Source organism: Neofelis nebulosa, chromosome 11 (assembly GCF_028018385.1).
Source record: "Neofelis nebulosa isolate mNeoNeb1 chromosome 11, mNeoNeb1.pri, whole genome shotgun sequence".
NCBI lineage: Eukaryota > Metazoa > Chordata > Mammalia > Carnivora > Felidae > Neofelis > Neofelis nebulosa.
Window position 1 is genome coordinate 54130890 of NC_080792.1, and position 23750 is coordinate 54154639.

The window sequence follows — 23750 nt, forward strand, 5'->3', positions numbered from 1 at the left end:
CATGAGACAGTACCCATATTTAAGCTGCATCAAGGTCACCAGCATCACCACTATCTGGACAGTTGGACATGCATTAAGGGGAAAGTGATTTTCTATGTTTCTACACTAGTAGGTTGCCTCAGTAAGATGAGAGACCTTCCATTTGAAAAAAGAAGTCCTTAAGCATAATTAACATATCTATCTTTTAATATTCCAAGAAGAACTGAGTCTCTAGAGTGGAATAGGCAGAAGCAGTGGTTTCCCTGACTGTTTCTGATTCTTACCTACTACGCCCAACTCCACAATCGTCAGGTGCCCACATCAGGCATCAGAAACAGAGAGGGATAGACATATTTCTATACCCTCAATGGATGGTGAAGCTTGCTACTCCCATCCAGTGGACATGCTGGGTCAAACGCTCCCCCAGCCCTGCCACCTACACCGTAATTCACCTAATATACTCCTTTTCCAGTCTAACTTTTCTCTCTGCATAAGATACTGGAAAGAGCATAGGTGTGGAAGTCAGGAATGCCACTTGCCAGTGGTTGATGTTGGGAGACTTTATTGTACTCTCAGACTCTGTTTTCTTTATCTGTCAAATAATCATTATACTATCTTCATGGGATTGCTGATTATTTAATGAAATAACAGACAAAAATGGTTAGAAGGTAGTAGACATTCTTTAGTTCCTGGGCATTTACCTGGGAAACTAAAAGGTGGCATGAGCCAAAACAGGGAATTATTTCTCCTGCTAATCTTCATACTCCAACCTTTCTTGAATGTCTTTATTTATTTATTTGTTTATTTATTTATTTGTTTACTTGGTGGCTTTCATTCAGGCAGATTTAGGCAGGGGTCAATAATTTCTTTGGTCTCTGTGTATAAGGAAGTCATAACAATTATTCAGGGGCCCAGATTTTCTGGCAGAGTCTGGCAGAGTTCTCCCACCTCTAAGAGCTAGAACAGTGGCCAACTGGTTGCTGGGAGACAGAGATACAGAGAGGAGACAGAACCCTGGCCAGTGCTGGACACCCACACCACCCAGCTGGAGCCTTGTGCAGGAAGCAAACTCATGGCAAAATGAAGGGTCAGAGCCCTCCTCATGAGAAGCAGCTTCTCTTGCAAAACAAGGTCCATTTTCAGGTGCAGAGCAGGCCAGGTAAGTCCTGCTAGCCTGGAGAGCTATATTCCCATCTTGTGTTCCAGTGTTTAGTCCTGTGGCTCGGTGCCACTATGAACCCACAATTTTCAAACTCAGCTGATTTCATTGCTGTTCCTTAGTCCTCTGAGATGACCTCCGCTCCCTCCCTCTCCGACTCTCCCTTTCTGACTCTTGCTCACTTGCAACTCAACCCTGCCTCCTCGTTTTCAGCGATAACTGTGCCTCCTATGAGATGAAGAAAGCTGAATCACGCAGGAATATTCTCCACGTTCTGCCTCTCCTAATACTGGTCTAGTCCCCTAAACCTCTAAAGAGTGTGAGGGTTCTACATGATGGGCAAGCAGCCGACCTCTCTGGTTAGTTGGATAACAAAAGAGATGCCAGGTGCCAGGAGAAAATTACTTACATTCATTCCTAACGTCCCCTCTCCATGACTGTTAGCCGCTCCCACCAAAAAGACTTTCCTACATTCACTCCTCCCATCTGATTTGCCTGATTCCCTTCTGGCTGCTCTGAGAACGTGCTCCATAAGTCTGTCCCTGTCTCTGTGACCTATGCCTCTCTGTGCTATAGCACAACCAGGGATGCCTGTGAGTGTCCTCCAGTCTCTCCCACCCTAAGGGGGGAAACTCCTCCCCAATCTCACGATCCCCTCCAGCTAATATAAAATTCCTCTTCTTCCTTGTCCCGGACTGCATTGTGTGCTCCCAACATTCAAATGTTGAAGTCCTAACTCCTTATTCTTCTGGGTATCTCTTCATTTGGTCCAAAGGCTCCCACATGCAGTCTTTGGCTCTGACGCTGCATTCCTTGTTCCTTAGGGCTCTCCCTCTTTACCTTGTAGGTGCTGAACACAAAATTCAGTCCTGAGCCCACTTCCCTGATCCCCCTTGAATGGGCTTATCATTCTCATGGTTTCAGCTATTTTGGAAATTTGTTTATGTGTCCCAAATTTATTACTCCAGTGTATATCAGCCCCCCATATCTAAGTACCCACTCAATGCCTCTTGTCTCCCCAAATCCATGTTTCCCTCAGGGTTCCCTAGTTGATTATCATTAGGGCTACAAGGCCATCCACAGTGTGGATGCCAGTCTTGGAGGTCTGGTTTCATTAGGGGAACTAGAGGGGCTTTTCCATGGTTCCCTATCATCCATGGGGTAAGCAGGTAACTTTCTTCAGTGGGCTTGCAGGCATGGCCCACCTGTTCAGCCTTACCTCTGCCCACCCTTTCAGTGCTCTGGGTCACCAGTTGCCCAAATTCAAAAGCTGTCTCTCTTCTCGAAGCCCTTGCTCAAGCTAAACACCAAGCTGAGGATGCCTCCTATGCTAGCCCTTCCCCCCCAACCCCCACCCTGCTCAGGTGTACCTCCTCCAGAAAGCCCTATCTCATTTCCCCTCTTGCTCCCCACTGCTCCTCAGATTCCCATGCAGAGAGCTGTCTCTGCCCTTCCCACATTCTTTCCAGCATGATCTATTTATATGTCTGACTCTCTAACCAGACCTCAAGCCTTTCTTTTCTTCTTTAAATGTTTTATCTATTTTTGAGAGAGCACAAGTGGGGGAGGGGCAGAGAGAGAGGGGGACAGAGGATCTGACAGCACAGCATGTTCAACTGACTGAGCCACCCAGGCGCCCCCAGACCTCAAGCCCTTCAAATGGCACGGACTGTGCCCATGTAATTCTTGGTGTCCTGTTCAAGGAATAAGTTTTGAAACTTAGACTCGTCTACAAAGTCTTTGTTAACTAGAAAAACAAATTAGCTGCAACATTCCAGACCTTACACATTCTGATTCTTTAAGGTTTTGACCATGTCTGGCATCACTTTTTAAGTTACAGTCCTGACTAATTAATTAGCTAATATAGTCTTAGCTGGGCTATTATTCCTTTTGGGTTTCTGTTTACAACACTATTTGGGCCGATTTAGGCTGGAAGAGCCAAGCCATCTGGAATAAGATGAACGTGTCTGTGGATGAATTAAACCTCCTTATCCTCAACTTCTGACTTCTTTTCACTCACCTGGCTTCTCCCCCACCCCCAACATTGTAGATTTTAGGGATGAAGAGGGAAAAGGAATTTGTAAAAAGTGGATCCACCCACTTACTTGAAATTTATGTGGCTTTGTCACACCAAATCTGTGGGATTTCAAGTTGGGATTATTCATGTAGAGACATTCTTATTTACAAATGTGTCCTCCCTGAAAAGAATTTCTCCAACCAATTGCCCAGCTGCTTCTCAAACACATTTGTGATCCAGACCTGCTGTCAACAAAAGGTCTCCATAGAAAACATGGATCTGTTTCATTCCTGGCTGACAGTGCTTGCTCGGCATTTTACAAGAATGCTTCCTTTTTTTTTTTTTTTTTTAAAGGAGCCAAAACTCAGGGAATAATGAATAGAGAGAGAATTCTCAAGTAGAAATAGTCTCATAAGCTAAAAGCTTCCAAAGGGTTAAAACATGGAAGAAAATATTGCTTTGTTTGTAAAGAGCAAGTTTTCAAAAGCTCAGCTAACTTTATTTTTTTCTCCCAGTTCATAATCCAAGAGTCTTACTCGTAAAAGATGGTTATACTTCAACCCATATCTCGATTTACAACAGCCATGAAATAATAGCAGTATACACATCCCATAGAAAAATATAGTTCTTGAGCCTTTGAAAACGGAATAGAATGAAATTATAAAACAGTTCTCTTGGTAATACAGAAGAAAAGAACTGAATGCTGTGTTTGAAGTCCATTGCAATTATATCCCACATGAATAGTTGTTGTTAGAGAAAACCATCAGAGATCTTGCCTCAGTCCCTCTCTGGAATCCCTGCTTCTCTGCAGTACAGAGGCAGTCTGGAATGATGGAATCCCACTGGCCTAGAGAACAGAAGATCATTGCAGGTCACACACTCCACCTCTCCATGCCTCAGCACCCTCCTCAGCCCTGAGACCACTCCCAGTGCAACACACCCACAAAAGGATGCTCTGTAATGTCCTTCTGGCACCCAAACCTTCTTCTTTGTGCCCAGTGCTGTGCAGAGCAAACTGAACTGAGCATTCCAGAAGGTTAAACATAAGGCACATTATACACGATTTCCTTTTCATTACTGCCACTTCCTCTGCGGTCACTAATTTCAGGGTGGCCAGACCTTAAAAAAGAGACTATGCAGGGTGTGTGTGTGTGTGTGTGTGTGTGCACATATGTGCTCGCACATGCATATATGTGTATGGGTGTGTGTGGGGGGGGGGTCCTGGGGCAGGGAGGGAATTTTTGAAGGTCACTTCAAAAGTAAGATGAGAATAAAATAGAAAGGAGCTAGAATACACCCACCTCGTCCTGCTTAGAAATACATAAGGCTTGAGGCAGATGAGTTGCAGAAATCAGAGAGAGAGCTTCTCTGTTTGCCACCCACAGGCTGCCGGGACACAACACAGGCACCTGGGCAGAGTAACCCTGGTGATGGCACCGATAGACGGTCACAACGATGACTGTGCACAGCTTCCGTAACTCAACCTGAAACCAGGCAAACCCCTTTTCAGGTTTCGTTTCCAGCCCCGCATTTGCTGCCAAGGCTCACAAGCCTTCTGGGGGACCCAAGGCCAAGTTTCACTAACTTGGATGCTGTTACCAGGTAAAATTAAAGTGGAATTAATCTGCCTCCTGCACACGCTCTAGGTTTATCAGTTTATTTCAGATAAAGCCTGAAAATTCCACATATAAGTTGTCCACAATTCAGGAGGCAAAGATAGATTTCCAAGTACAATCAACCAGTATTTCATCGTAGGGCCGCTGAAACCCGAGCCTCTGTTTTTAACCCACATTGCTAGACTGCATTCCTAGTCGGGAGCGTTTGGTTCCATCTGGCCATTTCATTCCCGGTCAGATAATACCAGACGTATCTATGTAACATACAAGCCACTGTCAAATAGCACTGAGCCATCTCCCCGAGACAGCTGTTCCACACAAGGGCTTCATTGTCTGAGAAAAGCTTGTATCATTTTACTTCAAGAGCTGGGGGAACAAGCATTCTGTCAGCTGCCAGGGCTTGGAGGAAACCTCACTCACTGCAGATTTTCATTACTTTGTTACCAAGCCCCAAACCCCACAATCGGCTGTTAGGGATGAACATTGGAAACAGGAACGAAAGTCCTCGCTCTGCTTTCATTTTATCAGGGAACATAATAGCTCCACACACCCAGAGAATTTATAGTTATGCTTTTCAAAGATAACACGACACTACCAGGCAACCACAAATGCCTTTTCTCATGCCGCCCTTGGTCGTGCGTGTTTAACCGCTTCAGGTAAACCAGGAAAGTGCTTTCCAGTCCTGAAATGCCAAAAACAACGTCCCTAGGAAGCAGCTGTCAGACTCAGGATAATAGCATCATAAAATAATTGAGAACTGAAAAAGTATTTAAAATCGGGTGGTTCCTTTCTTTTTTTAATTCTCTAATCAAGAAACATTACTGCAACTACCCCACCCTGCATCTATACCTCATGCTCCCATTGAGTGAGAAGGTTCGGCTTCCAACTTCTTTATTATCCCCCAGGAACGCAGTGTATTTTACATTTAAACAAAATGTAACAAAATACCTTATATTCTTATGAGCCTGATGACTGTGAATGTGATGATAGGTAGCTTATTCCAGTACCTTCAGCTGCTGTAGGCTTTTTTTGGAAGGGAGGGTGGGATTTTTTGTGTGTGATAAAATATACATCAGACCTACCATTTCAACCATTCTCTCCCTCCCACTTTCTTTCTTCCTTCCTTCCTTCCTTCCTTCCTTCCTTCCTTCCTTCCTTCCTTCCTTCCTTCCATACACAAGCAAGGGAGGAGCAGAGAGAGAGAGGGAGAAAGAGAATCCCAAGCAGGCTCCACGCCCAGCGCCAAGCCCCATGCAGGGCCCGGAGCCATGACCATGAGATCATGACCTAAAATGAGAGTCAGATGCTCAACTGACTGAGCCACCCAGGCGCCCCTGAACCATTTTTAAGTGTACAGTTCAGAGGCATTAAGTATATTCACCAAACATTTTTGAGTATTTAAGAATTGGGATCATTCCAGTGCCTCAGAAAATAAATTAAGCAAGTATGGTCCGAGTCTTCCTTTCTCTCACTCTATTCTACTTACACTTCCATGATGATTTTGAAGACTACGTATCCTGGAAGGGATTTGTCAAAGAGCCACCTTCGTCATGTACCCTGAATGTACCGCCTTGTACGGGACCCAAAGAACACATAAGGTGGCTTGGCCAAGAGACAGATATATCTGGGCTTGACTCATTTGTCAAAGCTATTTTTCTGGGTGTACACAGATTTTTTTTTAAAGCTGGTTACTCAGAAATTGGCTGTGCCTACCAGACAGGCTTGGCCTCTCTTCCTCACCGAGCCTCTTATAAAAAAAGAAAAGGTTAAATTAGAGAATGAGTAAAACAAAGGCTCTCCGCAGCTCCAGTCCCAGTTATCAGAACAGAATTGTGGTTGCCGAGGAGCAAGGGACAGATATGTATGGAGAGCTTTAGAGGACAGCACTGAGTGACACACAAGAGTATCATTATCTTGTCAAATGTTATTCATGTTGTATCTGTTCCATCAGACACTTCTGTGTTCTGTGACCTTGGACAAGATACTGCCAGAGAGCTGTTTTGAGGGCAAATAAAACACCTGTCAGTGTCCAGCCCATTGCCCGGGGTATTGTAAGGACAAGATGAATATTCTTTCATGTGCTTCTGTTCTCCCTTCTTCCCATGGAGGGTGGCTATGGCTGTCTGGTGAGACCCTCACTGATTTGGATTTGCCTCCTTTGGAACTGGCGACTCTTTGACCTGGGCATGTGGAGTTACCTCTGCACTATTCAGAATTCTGGAATGCTGGTGAATTGAAGCTCCTGGGCCTGAAAGATAAAGCTTGCAAGTGCTTGTCGCATGGAATCACATCCCAAGAACTGGGCAGGACATACAGGATTCCTCCAGATCATCCTGCTGACCGACACAGAAGGGTTCTACCATTTCTTTTTTTTTTTTTTTAATTTTTTTAACGTTTATTTATTTTTGAGACAGAGAGAGATGGAGCATGAATGGGGGAGGGGCGGAGAGAGAAGGAGACACAGAATCGGAAGCGGGCTCCAGGCTGCGAGCCATCAGCCCAGAGCCTGACGCGGGGCTTGAACTCGCGGACCGCGAGATCGTGACCTGAGTTGAAGTCGGACGCTCAACTGACTGAGCCACTCAGGCACCCCGGGTTCTATCATTTCTATGCCAGGTGTTCCTCTCCCTCTGCCAAACCCTTGTTCTGATCGGCAGGGCTCTTAATCTCACCAAGGATCCCCCTGCCCCCTTCCTACTTTTGGCAACAACGACTTCTAGTTACTCATTGAAAATTCTGTAACTATTGAAGAAAAAACATTTTGCAAGGTAAAATACTTTTGTAACACAGAATTTCCAAAATATTTCCCAGACTCAAATACATATTCACTGATCCCCTCCTATGTACCAGGAACCATCAGAGGGGCAGTGTCTATAAAGATGAATGAGATAAGAATAATTTCTGTCCTCAGCTCATTTTTCAGTGGAGGAGAGAGACACATAGGCTGCTGTAAAATAATGTTGGAAAGAGCTGATAGACAGATATACAGGCTATTATGGAATCACGAGGGAGACACACCCAACTCAGCCTGAGGGGAGGCATTCCGCAAAGACTTTCAGAAGGTGAGGCCCAAGCTGAGACTTGAAGGGAGAGCCATATTTTGTAGGCGAGATGGGCGTATGTGAATAGATGTTATGGATTTGAATCAGTTTTGTACATTTACAAAAGCATGCATAAAGGCATTTTCATCTAAACTTTGTGTTAGTTGTTTGATCTAAAGTTATAAAGTTATATTAAAAAAACTAATAATTTGGACTCTTCACTACAGACCATTGGCTTTCAAACTGTATTCTAGAAATCCTAGGATTTTTTTGAGATCGGGGGTTGTTAGGGACCTTGGTCCAAGGGACAGTGGACGCTGAGCAGACAGAACTCAGACCATCACCTCCACTGTTCTGTTCTATTTATTGCTGCTGAGTGTAACTATTTTTAATTAGAGAAGGGGTTTCTGATATTAACATATGTTTCAAACGAGGAAGGAAGACCAACTCCCCAGTGAAGCAGGTTTCACCGCATACTTGCCATCTAAGACTAATTTATCCAGCTGAGTACTTTTAAAACAAAGTACCAAGAAATACTCCCACCCCTAGTTATCTTTGTCTGTTCTGCAACCATGACCCTCACACCTCCCCCCAGGCAGCAACCTTGCAAAATAAAGTGGAGATTTGATAAAATGTATCTCTACTGCGAAGAAAATGTCCGTAAGGAGTATAGCTTATTAATGGTGGGATCTTCAGGGACAAAGACAGCAGTTTTTATTCTTTAGAAGAAATCTCATTATAGCAAAATACCTTCCTATGGAATGGATTTGCTAAATTCTATTTATAAATCAATGCTTTAAGTAACATGTGAAGTAAAATTCTGTAACAGTGAATAAATGGGTTGCTCCTTCATGTTCATTACTTTGGGACTTTTCCAAGAGTGCACATTTCAAAATACAAAATGCTTCTCTTTGATCCTGAACACACAATGAGAACCTGGTTTTCTGACAAGATTGTCACCTTTCAAATACATGTGTTTGTATCAAAACGTGGTAACTTGTTGTCAGGGCTCCTTTAGTGTTGCAGAAGATTTTCCTAAATCGTTATACCATGACTGTCCTTGTGCATCACTATAAAGCTGGGTTGAGAGAAGTAGATCCAGTCTTAGATGGGAAGAAAACACACGAGTGACTTTCCTGGGTCCTATAGGAAGTCAACCAGGAAGCTAGAATGAGTCCTGAACTAATGAGGTGAATGCACCGAAATCTGAAAATTAGCTTGTTCTGTTGAGCAATAAATACATCAGAGGCTGTTGCTCCTTAGACACCAGCATTTTTCCTAGGAAAATCTAATCAACTCTGGGTATAGCCACCAAGGGAAAAGAAGGGAGGAAGATGTTACTGCTAAGACTTCCTTACTGAAACCCACCCCATCCATTGCTGCTGGGTGGTGTCTCCCTCTCCTGTCACCAGGGCAAAAAGCTAATTCTGCTTGTGGATCAACATTCAGGTGAGCCTGGAGTGACATCAACGGTTAGGGTCAACTGTCAAGGAGATTACTCTTCCACTGCTAAGTTGTTTGCACTTATAACATGAGGAACGTTTCAGAAACCTACTTACGGGTTTTCTAACCTGCTCATCAAGGCAACAAATAAGCTAGTCAGCCAGTTGATAGGGTTCAGGCAAGAGGAATGAGTGCAGAGAAGAGCTGAGAGCAAGACACAGGGAGGAAATCCCACAGTCTGCTAATTATTCTTTTCCAGACTCAGTTTTCATAAAAAAATACTTCCTTGATGGAAAACTCACTGCCTCGTGACACAATTAGTTTGGTTCATTTAGTAAGTCTATTTACCACAATTAGACATAGGCTCAAGGTCTAATTATAAAGAAATTATTGATATTTTTATTAGGGATGATAATGTATGATGATTATGTAAAAAAAATCCTTATCAGTGGGTACATAGTAATGTGCCACAATGCTTTGGACTTTCTTTAAGGTAATCCAGCAAAAATGACTAATGGGGGAAGATAAAATGAGGCTGGCCAGTGGTGTTGGGTGATAGGTACATTGTACTAAACTCTCTACTTCTGTGCATGTTTTATATTTTTTATGAGAAAAAGTTAAATGATTTAAAAAACAGGTCTAAAAAGTCACATCATAACAATACTCTTCTAGGTAGTTCCCACGCAAAAATGAAGATAGGCTTAAATGCTTACCCCTAAATGCCTAAATTTCTTTGATTCAAAAATATCATCAGTTGGAGGATCCACCATTCATTTGATAATTGTTTTTCAGAGGAAAATAAACACACAACACTGAAATACACGCTGATTATAAACTATATCCCAATTTCAGAATTGTTAAAAATGTGGAAAACATGCCTTAGAATTGAGGTAACCTGGTCATTTTGTCAACTGTGTGTGTGTGTGTGTGTGTGTGTGTGTGTGTGTTTAACGTAAGCTCTATGCCCAATGAGGGGCTTGGACTCAAGACACTGAGATCAACAGTCTCATGCTCTATGGACTCAGCCAGTCAGGCGCCCCTTGTTGTCATTTGTTAATAGGAATTATTGTGTTAAAAAGCCAAGTTTGAGAATAACAGTGTGCACAGCCCCCATCATTTATTTATTCATCATTTACTTTAACCCGTTACGTTGAAATTTGTGTTAACTTAGTGGCTGAGGGTTTGCCTTCCTAAAACCAATGAAAGTGCATGCTAAACGGGCTTATGAATCTGAATAAGCCTGGTCCCTACTGGCCTATGCATTATCGGCCTTGTTTTCATATCGTACGTTACGGAAAGTAATAAAACTGTGAGATTATAAATGCCCAGTGCACCTGCACCGGTGACCCTGGACACTCGTCAGAATTACTGTCAATCCCTTAAGAATCAGCACCCATTTCAGGATCCTCTTGGGAAAGAGGAGCGGTTGTAGGAACTCGAACTGCACCCCCCCCCCCCCCCCCCCCCCCCCCCCCCCCCCGCCACGTTGAGCTTGGTACTTTTCAGAGAAGAGATCTAGAGCTAGAGGGCTTGGGGCTGGAGCTGGCGAAGGTGTTACACCCGCCCAGCCGGTTTCTTTTTATCGTGCAGCGCGGGGCATCTGGACGCTCAGCCGGAATGGCCCAGCGATCCCACCCAGTCCGGGCGGCGGGGTGCGGAGCTGCAGGGCCGGACACCGGAACCGGTAGGGAAGGGAGCGCCAAGCCTAAAGACGCCGCTCAGCCCGCGCGCGAGCGCCGGAAGTGCGGAATGCGCAGCGGGCGTTACTTACTGTCTTCCGGCAGGTTGTTTTCCCGCTCTTCTCGCTCCATCTGCTGGCACCACCCTTCCATGCGGTCCCGCTCTGCTTGGAGGAGCTTCAGAAACCAGTGGCCGTCCCGGTGGCACACCGACCTTTGGACGGCCTCCAGGGGGTCTTCGGTGATCGAGTCAATCCAGGGATCCGGGGGAGGCAGAATCGAAGGGTCAAAATCCGCATCGAAGTCGTCGTCGGCTGCGCAGGCGTGGTAGTGGTTTCCTGAGCCCTGGATGCTGACGGTGGAGGTGCTCGCGTCCCGGGAGAACTGTCTGGCCATAGGGCCGGGGCACGAATTGTCCTCTATAGACTCCAGAGAGTTTTCCAGATTATCGTGGAAGTCCAGGTCGGCCTGTACGGCTGTCGTCACGCTGTTGGATCGAGTGAACCTGCGGAAGCTTGGAGGAATGGGGAAAGGAAGTTTGAGTTCAAGGCTATTTCTCGAGGCGAGAGCATTTCTACTTTTCTTCATGGGTATGGCAGCAGGGGGTCCTACCCTCTCAGTCTGGCGGGGGGGGGGGGGGGATAGGCCCTTGACACAAGCATATCGGTTGCGATAGCTCTTATATACATATCATGGCTCTCTCATTTTTGTTCAATACAATATTAAAGCATCTCTAGAGAAATGTTAGAAGCAATGTGTGTAGCTGTGAAAGCCAGCAAAATGTCCAGAGTCCCAACTTCCTCCACAAAGCTGGGATGGCTCGAATTCTGATATTCAGGTTGCTGAGGGGTAAGGAAACAATTCTGCATAATTTGCTTAAAAATCCAGGAAACAAAAGCAACCCAACCTGGTCCAGGCCTATTGTGAATCCTGCATAACCACATTTTTTTCTAGGGACAGCGTTTACGAAGTAAGACTTTCTGAAATCAAACCAAAATGTCATTAGGTTCCCCTTAAAATTAAAACTCCTTCCCCTGGTGAGGATTCATTCACCTGTCTCTTGATCGAAAGGTCATTATTACCATTTGACACAAAGCCTTTGGGGCAAAATCAGCTCACAGTTCTAGAGTTCTCTGGTACCATTCTCCTCTGCACCTTTAATTTCCCTTCCCACAGTCCTTGTACCAAGAGGATACAAGACAACCTGTTCGCAGATTCAGTCTGAGCATTTTATAAGGATATTCATGTAATCGGTGGTTTTCAACCAGATGGCTCTGACATCTCTAGTTGACCCTGACAATGAAGGGGAGGGCATATGGAAGGTGGGAGGGGTGGAGAAGAACAGAGGACCAGTGAATTCTTTCTCAGACAAGGGGCAAGGGGAGGTGTGGGCCTGAAGTAATTTAAAACACTTACAAAAAACTTCATTAGCTCGTAGAGCAGGCAGGCAACAATGGCAGAGAATATAAGTCTACCGAAGGCAGCGTCCTGTGCCTGTTGCCTACTCTTTACTTTTTTTTTAAATTGTTTGTTTTTGAGAGAGAGAGAGAGCAGGGGAGGGGCAGAGAGAGGGAGACAGAGGATCCAAGAGGGTTCAGCCACTGACAGCAAAGAGCCTAATGTGAGCTCGAACTCAGAAACTGTGAGATCATGACCTGAGCGGAAGTCAGATGCTTAATCAATTGAGCCACTCAGGTGCCCCCGAACTCTTTTATTAAGGTGACCTCTTGATCTAATATTTTTATTTACTTTTTATTGTGAAAAAATATACATAACATAAAATTTACTGCTTAAACCATTTTTAAGCGTGTGGTTCACTGGCATTAAGTACATTCACATTGTTGTACAACCATTACCATCATGCGTCTCCAGAATGTTTTCAGCTTTCTCAGTTGAAACTGTACCCAGTAAACAGCTCCCCTCGGCCCCTTCCTCCCAGCCTATGTCAACCACCATTCTACGTTCTGTCTCTATGGAATTTGACTTCTCTAGCTCTCTCATATAAGTGGAACCATACTGTATTTGTCCTTTTAGGACTGGATTATTTCACCTAGCATGATGCCTTTTTTTACAGTTTAGTTTTGATAGAGAGAGAGGGGGGAAGGGAGGGAGAGAGGGGGAGAGAGAGAATTCCAGGCAGCTGTCAGCATAGAGCCTGAGGTGGGGCTCGAAATCACAAACTGTGAGATCATGACCTGAGCCTAAACCACCATTTGGACGCTAAACTGACTGAGCCACAGGCGCCCCTCATGTAGCAAAATGTCTTTAAGCTTCTTCCATGCTATAACATATGTCAGAATTTCCTTCCTTTTTAAGGCTGAATGATAGTCCGTTTTCTGTATATACCACATTTTGTTTATCCATTCATTTGTAGCTGGACACTTGGGTTGCTTCCACCTTTTGGCTATTTTGAATAATGCTTCTTTGGACATGAGTGTACAAATATCTCTTTGAGACTGAGTTTTCCATTGTTTTGCGTATAAACCCAGAAGAGAAATTACTGTATCATACAGTAATTCTATTTTTAATTTTTTGAGGATCTACCATACTGTTTTGCATCACAACAAATCCATTGTTTTCCCCTAGAAAATAAAGCTTTAGGAAAAAAGGTGGCTACACTATTGATCTGTGTTAGTTGTTAGGATGATCAGCATAATCAAATATGGGGTGATTCTGGCCACTCATTTTATGAAGGTAGAGCAGTCAAAAAAAAGCTGGCCCATCTCATTGTTTGCTGTCTTCAAGAAATTACTTCTGTTGAAGGTATTTTAGCTGGTCATTTTATAAGATCCTTAACTCTCAAATGGGCCAAAAAAAGAATCACATAGTGTGAAAGTCTGAAAGCCATGGTACAGATGTCTTGTACTGGAGCGAAAGGAAGAACAGTTTTGGTCACGTGATTCTTCCAATAGCCACTACGTCTTGGCTGCAGCCGGCCTTTTCTGCATTCTTCTTATTCATCCCCCTGAATGTTAAATGTCATCTCCTGAAGCTCAGCTTTCTTTGCAGACGCAGGTGTGTGAATTGGATGCCTCTCCTTGCAACAGTTGACATTGCAAGTCAACTTGCAGTCTGGCTGTTCTACTAACACCAAATCTCAACTATGAGAACACTGGGCTTCACTCTCCAAGATCATGGATTGCCAGAGGCATTGCATTTTCCAGACTTAAAGAAGTGCCTTATTTTTTTCTCAATCGCAGCAAACTTGCCAGAGACAGAGTCTGTTCCACACACAAAACAGAGTGACCTCTCCTGTGCCTCTGTTTTTACCTACACAAAACCATACCACCAGCATTCCTGATAGAGGGCTCCTGGCTCTGAATCCTGTAAAGTATCCACCTTCTTAAGAAAAATTACTTGGCAGTAGATGAGTAGAAGTTTGCAGTTTAGTCACCCAGAAAGAAATAAAAGTTAAGGAAAATTAAAAAGGTTTGGGATTAAAAGCGGTGCCTTTGAACTCAGGCAGCCCTGTCCCGGCTGCCCTGTTTCTCTCAATTAAGTTCCTTAAGCAAGTGCTTTCTTCCACCCAGAGCTTTCAAAGAATGTTCTGCTCTGCAAAACGTTTCATGTCTTTCAAGTGCAAAGTTTCTTCTGAGTGAAGAGCACAATGAAGTTGTTATGGCTGTTTTCGAATTTTGATAGGAACACAAAAGGCGTTGTTGGGTGAATTTCTGTACTTTTAAAAACACAGTGGCTCACTGGTTTGAGCCTCCAACGCTCTTTCCACTCAGGTCAGGATCTTGCAGTCTGTGGGTCTGAGCCTGAGTTGGGCTCTGCACTGACAGCGTGGAACCTGCTTGGGATTCTCTCTTTTCTCTCTCTGCCCCTCCCCTGCTTGCTCTCTGTCTATCCCTTTCAAAAATAAATAAATAAACATTAAAAAAAAATAAAAGAAGAAGAGATCGGTTGCTGAGAGGTGGTATAAACCCATAAGCTGACCCCAGGGGCTTGCCATTTCCAAACCTACAATGCCAGTTGTAAAGCTTCTTAGTACTTCATGCCCTGAAGGCACAATGTGTAATCATGACAACTTCTGTAAAGGACCGGCCAATATTCTGACCTAAGGAGCAGGAAACCATGAAACCAAAGACTGGATCAACCAGTATGGAACACAAAACCCTGTCTGTTTGGGACAGCAAGGGGAAAGTCACTTGGTCACATTCACTCTGCTGTTACTTTGTGCACTTTCTCTGAAACACATTTATACGTGTAATAGGAGGATTTTCTGCTGCCCATCCCCTCCCGGTGACTTTTCTGCACATAGAAATCAACACAAAGATGGCACATGATGGGACTGCATTTAAATAAAGTTAAGTCACGAGCAAAACAAACAAACAAACAAACAAACCAAAACAAAACCCAAGCACAGTCAGTGTCTTTAGGACTTGCAAGGTGTTCAACTGTGTGAGACCCAAGCCATAAACTTATCTGGAGGAGACGAACTCAGTCATTCTGTTACCGAATCCTCTAGCCTCTGGTTATCTTCTTCATCCCTCTCATTCACATAATGGTTGCTTTCCAGGGCTAACTCTAGTTTCAAAGGGAGAAACACTAGTTCTGTGCTGTTTGTTCTTTCTTTGTGGGAGGCTTTAGACATTCTTCACTAAGCCTGCTGTCAAGGCTGAATAGATGTGGGATCTGAAAATGCTACTCTTCAAAAGTGCAACCATCTGGGTATTTTGTGAAATGGCACCCTTTAACTGATGTAAAAACCCAAGACGTCTCCTTATATAAAAGATAGATCAAAAGAAAGGTGTGGGGGTGAGAGGAGATTGAGATCAAGAATTAAAACCTGCTAAAAAAGAGATTCTCTCTCATCAGATCAGCTTCCCAGTTAGAACAGCTCATGGAGGAACCTAGGCGGAATACAACCCTGTCGCGGATTCAGTGGGAAGGGACCCTCCTGCTCCCCATTTGAGATGGTCAGCACTGTCTTATTGACAGATTTTAAAGCTACCTCAAGGGGCACCTGGATAGGCTCAGTTGGTTAAGCATCTGACTTTGGCTCAGATCATGATCTCATGGTTCAAGAGTTCAAGCCCTGTATCAGACTCTGTGCTGACAGCTCGGAGCCTGGAGCCTGCTTTGGATTCTGTGCCTCCCTCTCACTCTGCCCCTCCCCTGCTCTGTCTCTCTCTCAAAGATAAATAAGCATTAATAAAAAAATAAATATATTTAAAAATTCATTAAAAAAATAAAACTACCTCAAAACAAGCATCCATTCATTATTCAAAATCCATTATGTCCATTCTTTTATCTGAAGATCTCTTTCAGCAAAGGAAAACAGAGTAAGTTTTCTACGTAAAAACTCCCTCTTTTGTAATGCGTTTATCAATTAAAGAAAGGGAAGAAACGGACAGTATTGACAGTGGGCTTGTGATCATCAGCTAGCTTCTGAGAGGGCCTGGCATGTTGCCAGCCCCCTTTCAGTACCAGCTGGGCAGGTGCTAGTATCCTTGATGGGCTGTCACTATAGGAACCTTGGTTAGGAGTCTCAACAAAACATCCTCGAACTGACTGCGCCCCAGTAACCAGAGCAGTAGGTCACTCCTTGACTGTTGACCCCAGGTAACTAACAAAAGCCTGAGAGGTCTCACTCATTATTCGTCTTACTGTCTTATTTTGGTGTCAAACGGAGGCCATAGGCTTGTGAGTTGGAGGATCATTTTTCTTTTGCAAACTACATTATCTGTAAAAACATGTGAAAAGGAAGAAAGAAAAACAAAGAGAGGGAGAGAGAGAAGACAGAAGAAGGGAAGGAAGGGAGGAAGGAAAGAGGGAGGGAGAAAGATGGAGGTGGGGGAGAGAGAAGAAAAAAGGAAGGAAGGAATGGAGGAGAAAATGTATGAGGCTTATCAGGAATTATGCCAAGAGTCAGGCTTTTAAAATTTGAAATGCATGAATGCCACACCTTTCAAACTCCAGTGTATTGTAAGTGCTATTTGGCTAAGTCATGGTATTGTTAACTTGGCAAGGAAAAGAAGTGATTTGCCAAATGTAATATCAAGGGTGGGTCCTAGGCTATGTAGTACTCCAAAGAAGCTGTGAACAGTGGGAATTGGTCCAAGCTTCCAGGTTGGCAAAGGAGGGCTGTCTTTGACCGCCAACAGTCTAAGTTTGTGGTCCCGAACTGGCTGTCAGAAGATGTCTCAATGTTGGCTTCTTGTTTTAATATCTTGCTTAATTGAGGGGCACCTGGGTGGCTCAGTTGTTAAAGCATCTGACTTCAGCTCAGGTCATGATCTCATGGTTTGTGAGTTGAGTTCTGCCTTGGGCTCTGTGCTGATAGTTCGGAGCCTGCTTGGGATTCTCTCTCTTTCCCTCTCTCTCTGTCCCTCCTGTAATCATGCGCACTCTCTCTCTCAAGATAATTAAATAAACTATAAAAAAAAATCCTGCTTAGTTGAAAAGTCACAACTCACTACAAACCCCACTGTTTATGTATTTAAGTCATTTACAGTCAAAAGGATCTTTTATAGTCGTTGACTTTATGCTCAAAGAGAAAACAAGACTACCTTTGCACATGCTTGTTACATCCAGTTATGAAGCCATGAGCTTTAAAGTGTGAAGCAAGGAAAATTTTTAAAACTTAGAATATTTTGGAAATAGAGGTAATTTTGGTGAAAAAACAAGACTTGAATTATCCTATTCACAGAGACATTTGTTTCTAGAAATGGGGAGCAGCTTTCACAATAGCTTGAAGGCAATTTCCTTCAACACCTATGACCCTATCTGTGCATTCACCGACCTGCCGAAATGGCAGGTGTCATTCACGACCACATTTTGATGCATTTTTCCCCCTTAGCATTAAATGTCCCCGGGGGTCTGAGTATTATTTCATAATGTACAAAAGGTATACTAGGAGAGAAGGAGATGGTTCCACCAAATGGAGATAAGAAAGACAAGAGACTTTATGCAAATCATCCAAGTATCCATCTGCTCCCATTCCCATACCATAAATGAAGTATAAATGGAAAGATCTTGGCTTTCCCTTTGCATACATGCACCTCCAAACACACAGATCCTGCTCAAGACAATCACTGTTACCCAACTTCACCGATTTAATAAAGGAATGGCAGGCAGCCATGGAGAGTTGATGAGGGAAGGAAAGAGGTCACAAAGTGATTTCCTACCCACTTATTCTAGGAAAAGCTTTCTCCTTTAATCCCCTGGATACTGAAGACAAATAGCCCTTGCAGTAACACTGACTCTCACTTGGATGATTTCTAGATACAGATCCCAGCCAGTTAAGAAGCAGTTTACAAAGACACAGATAAAGATATTAAGGGGCACCTGGTTGGCTCAGTCAGTGAAGCACGTGACTCTTGATCTTGGGGTTGTAAGTTTGAACCCCACATTCGGCATGGAGGTTACTTAAAAATAAAATCTTAAAATAATTTAAATATATACACACCAGAAAAATAACAGTTTAGAATTTTCTTTCCAGAAAAGTGCTGTGAGACCAGGAGCTTCTCTCTGTGCACTAAAGACAGATGTCAATTTGTCAATTTGACACTGTTAATAAATAAGAGTATATAATATCAAAGCCTCTACTGCTCCTTAACATTTTCAGTTTTAGAGACCAAAGATGATCACTTTATAATTGTTCCAAGATATATCATAAATATTTACCCCCATAAAAGGTAGCTGGGTTGCAACAGGGGCAGGTAGCCAGAACCTGTATCACACACTTACCCACACTTCTCTTATTTCTTAACTAGAGATTATGACAGCAACACAGCTACCTGGGAAATATGACGATAAGCAGGAAGGCAAGATCTAGGAGATTAAACCTAGACCTCAACAAAGAGTCTCCGTCTACGTATGATGCTACTCTAAATTTGAGGAAACACTGCTGGAATGTTGAATCAGAGAACTTACACATAAAAAGAGGTTATTGATGTTAATTATATTCAACTCCCACAGTTTATTTAATTTTTTAAATGTTTATTTATTTTTGAGAGAGAGAGAGCACAAGCGGGGGAGGGACAGAGACAGAAAGGGAGACACAGACTCTGAAGCAAGCTCCAGGCTCTGAGCTGTCAGCACAGAGCCCAGCGTGGAGCTTAAACCCACAAATTGTGAGATCATGACCTGAGCTGAAGTCAGACGCTCAATCCACTGAGCCACCCAGGCGCTCCCTCCAACACCCACATTTTAAAGACAGATAGGTAGTTACTTTCAGACTGGATCTCTTGACTGGAATATTTTTCCCCCAGAGCTTCAGTACATTCCCATACGTTCCAGGACCTTTCAAGCCACAGAGTAGTGCTCAAAGGGCTTACCCCACTTTAGGCTAAATAAAACATATATGGACGATTTCTGCTTTTGGCCAAGATGGGGTAAGAATGACTGAATTTATTCTTCTATCTGAAACAACTAAAAAAAAAAAAAGGAAAAATATATGAAACAAGCGTTTTCAAGATACTTGATGTCAGACAATGAAGAGCAGTGATCATGAGATGTGGGAAACAAACAAGTTCAGTGATTACCTGTGTTGACTGATCAGAGAAAATGTTCAGGCCGCAGCACAGGGAGGGGTCTCTGTGTGGTGCTAGCAGTCTCCCTGACTTGATGAGACATAGCTGGGAGTCCCAGGAGGGGACTTGCAGTGGGAGTTTGCAAGGCAGAGTGTGGCAGAAGAGAGAACTGCACAGAGAGAACCCAGAGATCCTCGCAGGGTCTCAATAGAGTATTTATCCACAGTGAATGCATGGGGTAAGAAACCTACCCACAGCTGGAGTATATTTGTCCCTCTTTGGAAAACAAAACAAAGAAACAAAGAAACAAACAAACAAACAAAAATGCATCTTTTAATTAATTAATTTACTTTTTAAGTTTTCAGAAAATTTTTATTTATTTTTGAGAGAGAGAGAGAGAGGCAGAGTGTGAGTGGGGGAAGGGCAGAGAGAGAGGGAGACACAGACTCTGAAGCAGGCTCCAGGCTCTGAGCTGTCAGCACAGAGCCTGGTACGGGGCTCAAACTCATGAATCATGAGATAATGACCTGAGCTGAAGTCAGATGCTTAACTGACTGAGCCACCCAGGCACCCTCAAAAAGCATCTTTTTAAAATGACAAAATAATGACTCTTGATATACAAAAGCTGTAAGCTGTCATCATGAGCACACATGCACTATAAGACAGGTTAAAAGAAGTCTTTTAAGGGTAAGGAAAATGATGCTAGATGGAAATTTGGATCTACACAAAGGAATGAAGAACACTGGAAATCATAACTTTGTGAACAAATAGGATTTTTTCCCCTTTTATTTAAATTGTGTTAAAGATAACTGTTTAAAGCAAAAATAATAATATATTATGGATTTTTAATACATGTAGAAGTAAAATGTTTGATAACGATAGCACTAATGTGGGTAGTAGAGGAATGGAAACATATTATTTTAAGATTCTTATATACAAAATGATCTAATTTCCATTGAAGGTATATTGTAATAAATTAAAGATATACATGATAATCTCTATAGCGACCACTAAAAAATACAATAGAAGGTTATAGCTAATAAGAAAACAAAGGGAATAAAATGGAATCATAAAAAGACAATCCAAAGGAAAGCAGAAAAAAATGGAATATAGGACAAAGAAGAGATAATAAATAACAAATACAAGCTGACAGAATTAAACCCAAACACATCAACAATTACATTAAATTTAAGTGGTCTAAGTATTCCAATGAAAAGGAAGAGGTTGTGAGATTTGATTAAAAAGCAAAACCTAACTATATGCTGCCCATAAAAACCACTTTTTAAAAGAAGTTTATTTATTTATTTTTTAAAAAGAGAGTACAAGTGAAGGAAGGGTGGAGAGAGAAGGAAGGAGAATTGCAAGCAGGTTCCACACTCCAGTGCAGAGCCTGATGTGGGGCTTAAACTCATGAATGGTAAGACCATGACCTGAGCAGAAATCAAGAGTTGGACACTTAACTGACTGAGTCACCCACGTGCCATTAAAAATTTCTTTAAAAAAAGATTTACTTATTTTTGAGAGAGAGAGAGAGGGAGAGAGTGAGCAGTGGAGGGGCAGAAAGAGAGGGAGAATGAATCTCAAGCAGGCTTTGCACTATCAGCATAGAGCCCAACATGGGGCTCAAACTCACGAATGGTGAGATCATGACCTGAGCCGAAATCAAGAATTGGATGCTTAATTGACTGAGTCACCCAGGTGCCCCCCAAACCACTTTAATTATAAAGACATGAATAATTTAAAAGTGAAAGAATGAAAATGATACATCATGCTAACACTAATGAAAAGAAAATTCTCGGTAGAGCATGTGACTCTTGATCTTGGGGTCATGAGTTTGAATCCCATGTTGGGTGTAGAGCTTAAGAAAAAAAAGAAAGAGAGAAAAAAAGGAAGTTCAATTGCTATCTTAATATCAGACAAGGTAGATTTCATAACAAAAAAATATTGCCAGGGAGAAAGAGGGATGTTTCCTAATGATAAAGGAGCCAATTCATCAAGAAGATATAATAATCTTCGGGGCGCCTGGGTGGCGCAGTCGGTTAAGCGTCCGACTTCAGCCAGGTCACGATCTCGCGGTCCGTGAGTTCGAGCCCCGCGTCAGGCTCTGGGCTGATGGCTCGGAGCCTGAAGCCTGTTTCCGATTCTGTGTCTCCCTCTCTCTGCCCCTCCCCCGTTCATGCTCTGTCTCTCTCTGTCCCAAAAAAAATAAATAAAAAAAAAAAAAAAAAAAAACGTTGGAAAAAAGAAGATATAATAATCTTAAATGTTTATGTACCTAAGAAGAGATCTTCAAAATACATGAAGCAAAAATTGATAGAACAATAAGGAGAAATAGATAAATTCACAATTATAGTCAGAGGTTTCAACATTTCTTTCTCAATAATTGATAGAATGTATAGACAGAAAATCAGAAATTTATAGAGAAATTTAAAAAACTAACCTGACCTAATTGGCATTTACAGAATACTCCACTTAAAAATTGCATAATAACATTTTATTTCAAGTACACACAGATTATTTAGCAAGATAGACAGTATTTTGGGCCACAACACAAATCTCAATGAATTTTAAAGGATTCAAGACATAAAGTATAGAGTCTGGTCACAATAGAATTAAATAGAAATCAATAACTAAATGATATTTACGAAGTCTCAAAATATTTGTGAGCTAGATAACACAAAGACTGTGAACACAAATAAGGAGATTAGGAAACATTTTGAACTGAATGAAAATGAAAATACAATAATCAGAATTTGTGGGATGTAGTTAAAACAGTACTTAAGGGGACATTTATAGCATTGACATCAATAATACAAAAAAATAAAGGTCTCAATTCAATGTTCATCTGCTACTTTCAGAAATTAAAAAATAGAAGAGCAAATGGATTCTATGGTAAACAGAATAAAGGAAATGAAAAAGACAAAAGCAAAAATCAATCAAATAGAAAACAGAAAAATAATAGAGAAATATCAGTAAAGAAGCTTTTTTCTTTTAAAAATTGATAAAATTAATAATCTTCTAGCCAGACTGATGAGGAAAAAAAAGAAAAGACACACATTACCAATATCAGAAAGGAGAGAGGTGTCATCACTACAGATTCTATAGCTATTCAAATTATGTTAAATGAATATCATGAACAACTTTATACCAACAAATTGGATAACGCAGATGAAGTAGACAAATTCCTTGAAAGAAGGAATCAAGGAATCAAGTAAGAAGAAATCAATGACGTAAATAGCCCTATATCTATTAAAGAAATTGAATTTGTAGTTAAAAATTTTTTCCACAAAGCAAACTCCACATCCAGGCAGTTTCACTGGTTAACTCAGTTAAATATCTAATTAAGAAAATTATAACAATTTTACACAAACATTTTTAGAAAATTGAGGAGGAAAAAACACCAATGACAGCAAAGACAATACAAGAAAACTACAGAACAATTATTCTAACACCAAAGACAGCAAAGGCAACACAAGAAAACTACAGAACAATATTTCTAATGAATACAGATGCAAATATTCTTAACCAAATATTAGCAAATTAAATCCAATGACATATAAAAAGGATTATACATGATGACAAATTGGGGTTATCCCAGAATGTAAAGTTGGGTTAACATTAAAAAATCAGTCAAAAACAACTGAATAGCCACATGTAAAATAATGAAATTGGATCCTTACCTCACACCACATAGAAAAGTTTGCTCAAAATAGGTCAAAAGCCTGAATTTAAAAGTTAAAACTCTGAAATTCTTTGAGGAAAACATAGGGGCAAGTCTTCATTATTTTGGATTTGGCAATTGTTTCTTAAATATGACATTGAAAACACAACTGATGAGAAAAATTGGACATCATTGAAACTAAAAACTTTTGTGCATTCAAAGGCACTATCAACAGAGTAAAAAGACAACCCAAAGAGGGAGAGAAGATATTTGTAAGTCATATATCTGATGAGGGTCTGGTATCCAGAATATATAAGGAACTCTTACACTACTTAACAATAAAAACAAGTAACCTAATTTTTTTAAGATTTAAAAAAAATTTTTTTTAATGTTTATTTTGAGAGAGAGAGAGCATCAATACAGGAGGGGCAGAGAGAGAGACACACACAGAATCTGAAGCAGGCTCCAGGATCTGAGCTGTCAGCACAGAGACTGATGCGGGGTTTGAACTCGTGAATCGGGAGATCATGCATGACCTGAGCCGAAGTTGGATGCTTAAGCATCTGAGCCGCCCAGGTGCCCCAAACAACCTAATTTTAAAATGGGCAAAAGCTGGGCACCTGGGTGACTCGGTCAGTTAAGTGACTGACTACAGCTCAGGCCATGATCTCAGCA

The 23750-nt window shown here is 42.0% G+C and overlaps 1 protein-coding gene across 22 annotated transcripts in view; it reads right to left on the bottom strand.

The window, feature by feature from the left end:
- Positions 1 to 23750, bottom strand: part of DLGAP1 (DLG associated protein 1) — a 908014-nt gene that overhangs the window by 17930 nt on the left and 866334 nt on the right. For all 22 annotated transcript variants that reach the window (XM_058692592.1, XM_058692594.1, XM_058692590.1 and 19 more), the window contains one exon: positions 11027 to 11448. In XM_058692592.1, coding sequence (XP_058548575.1) covers positions 11027 to 11448 — 422 coding nt within the window. The remainder of the gene's footprint in view (positions 1 to 11026; positions 11449 to 23750) is intronic.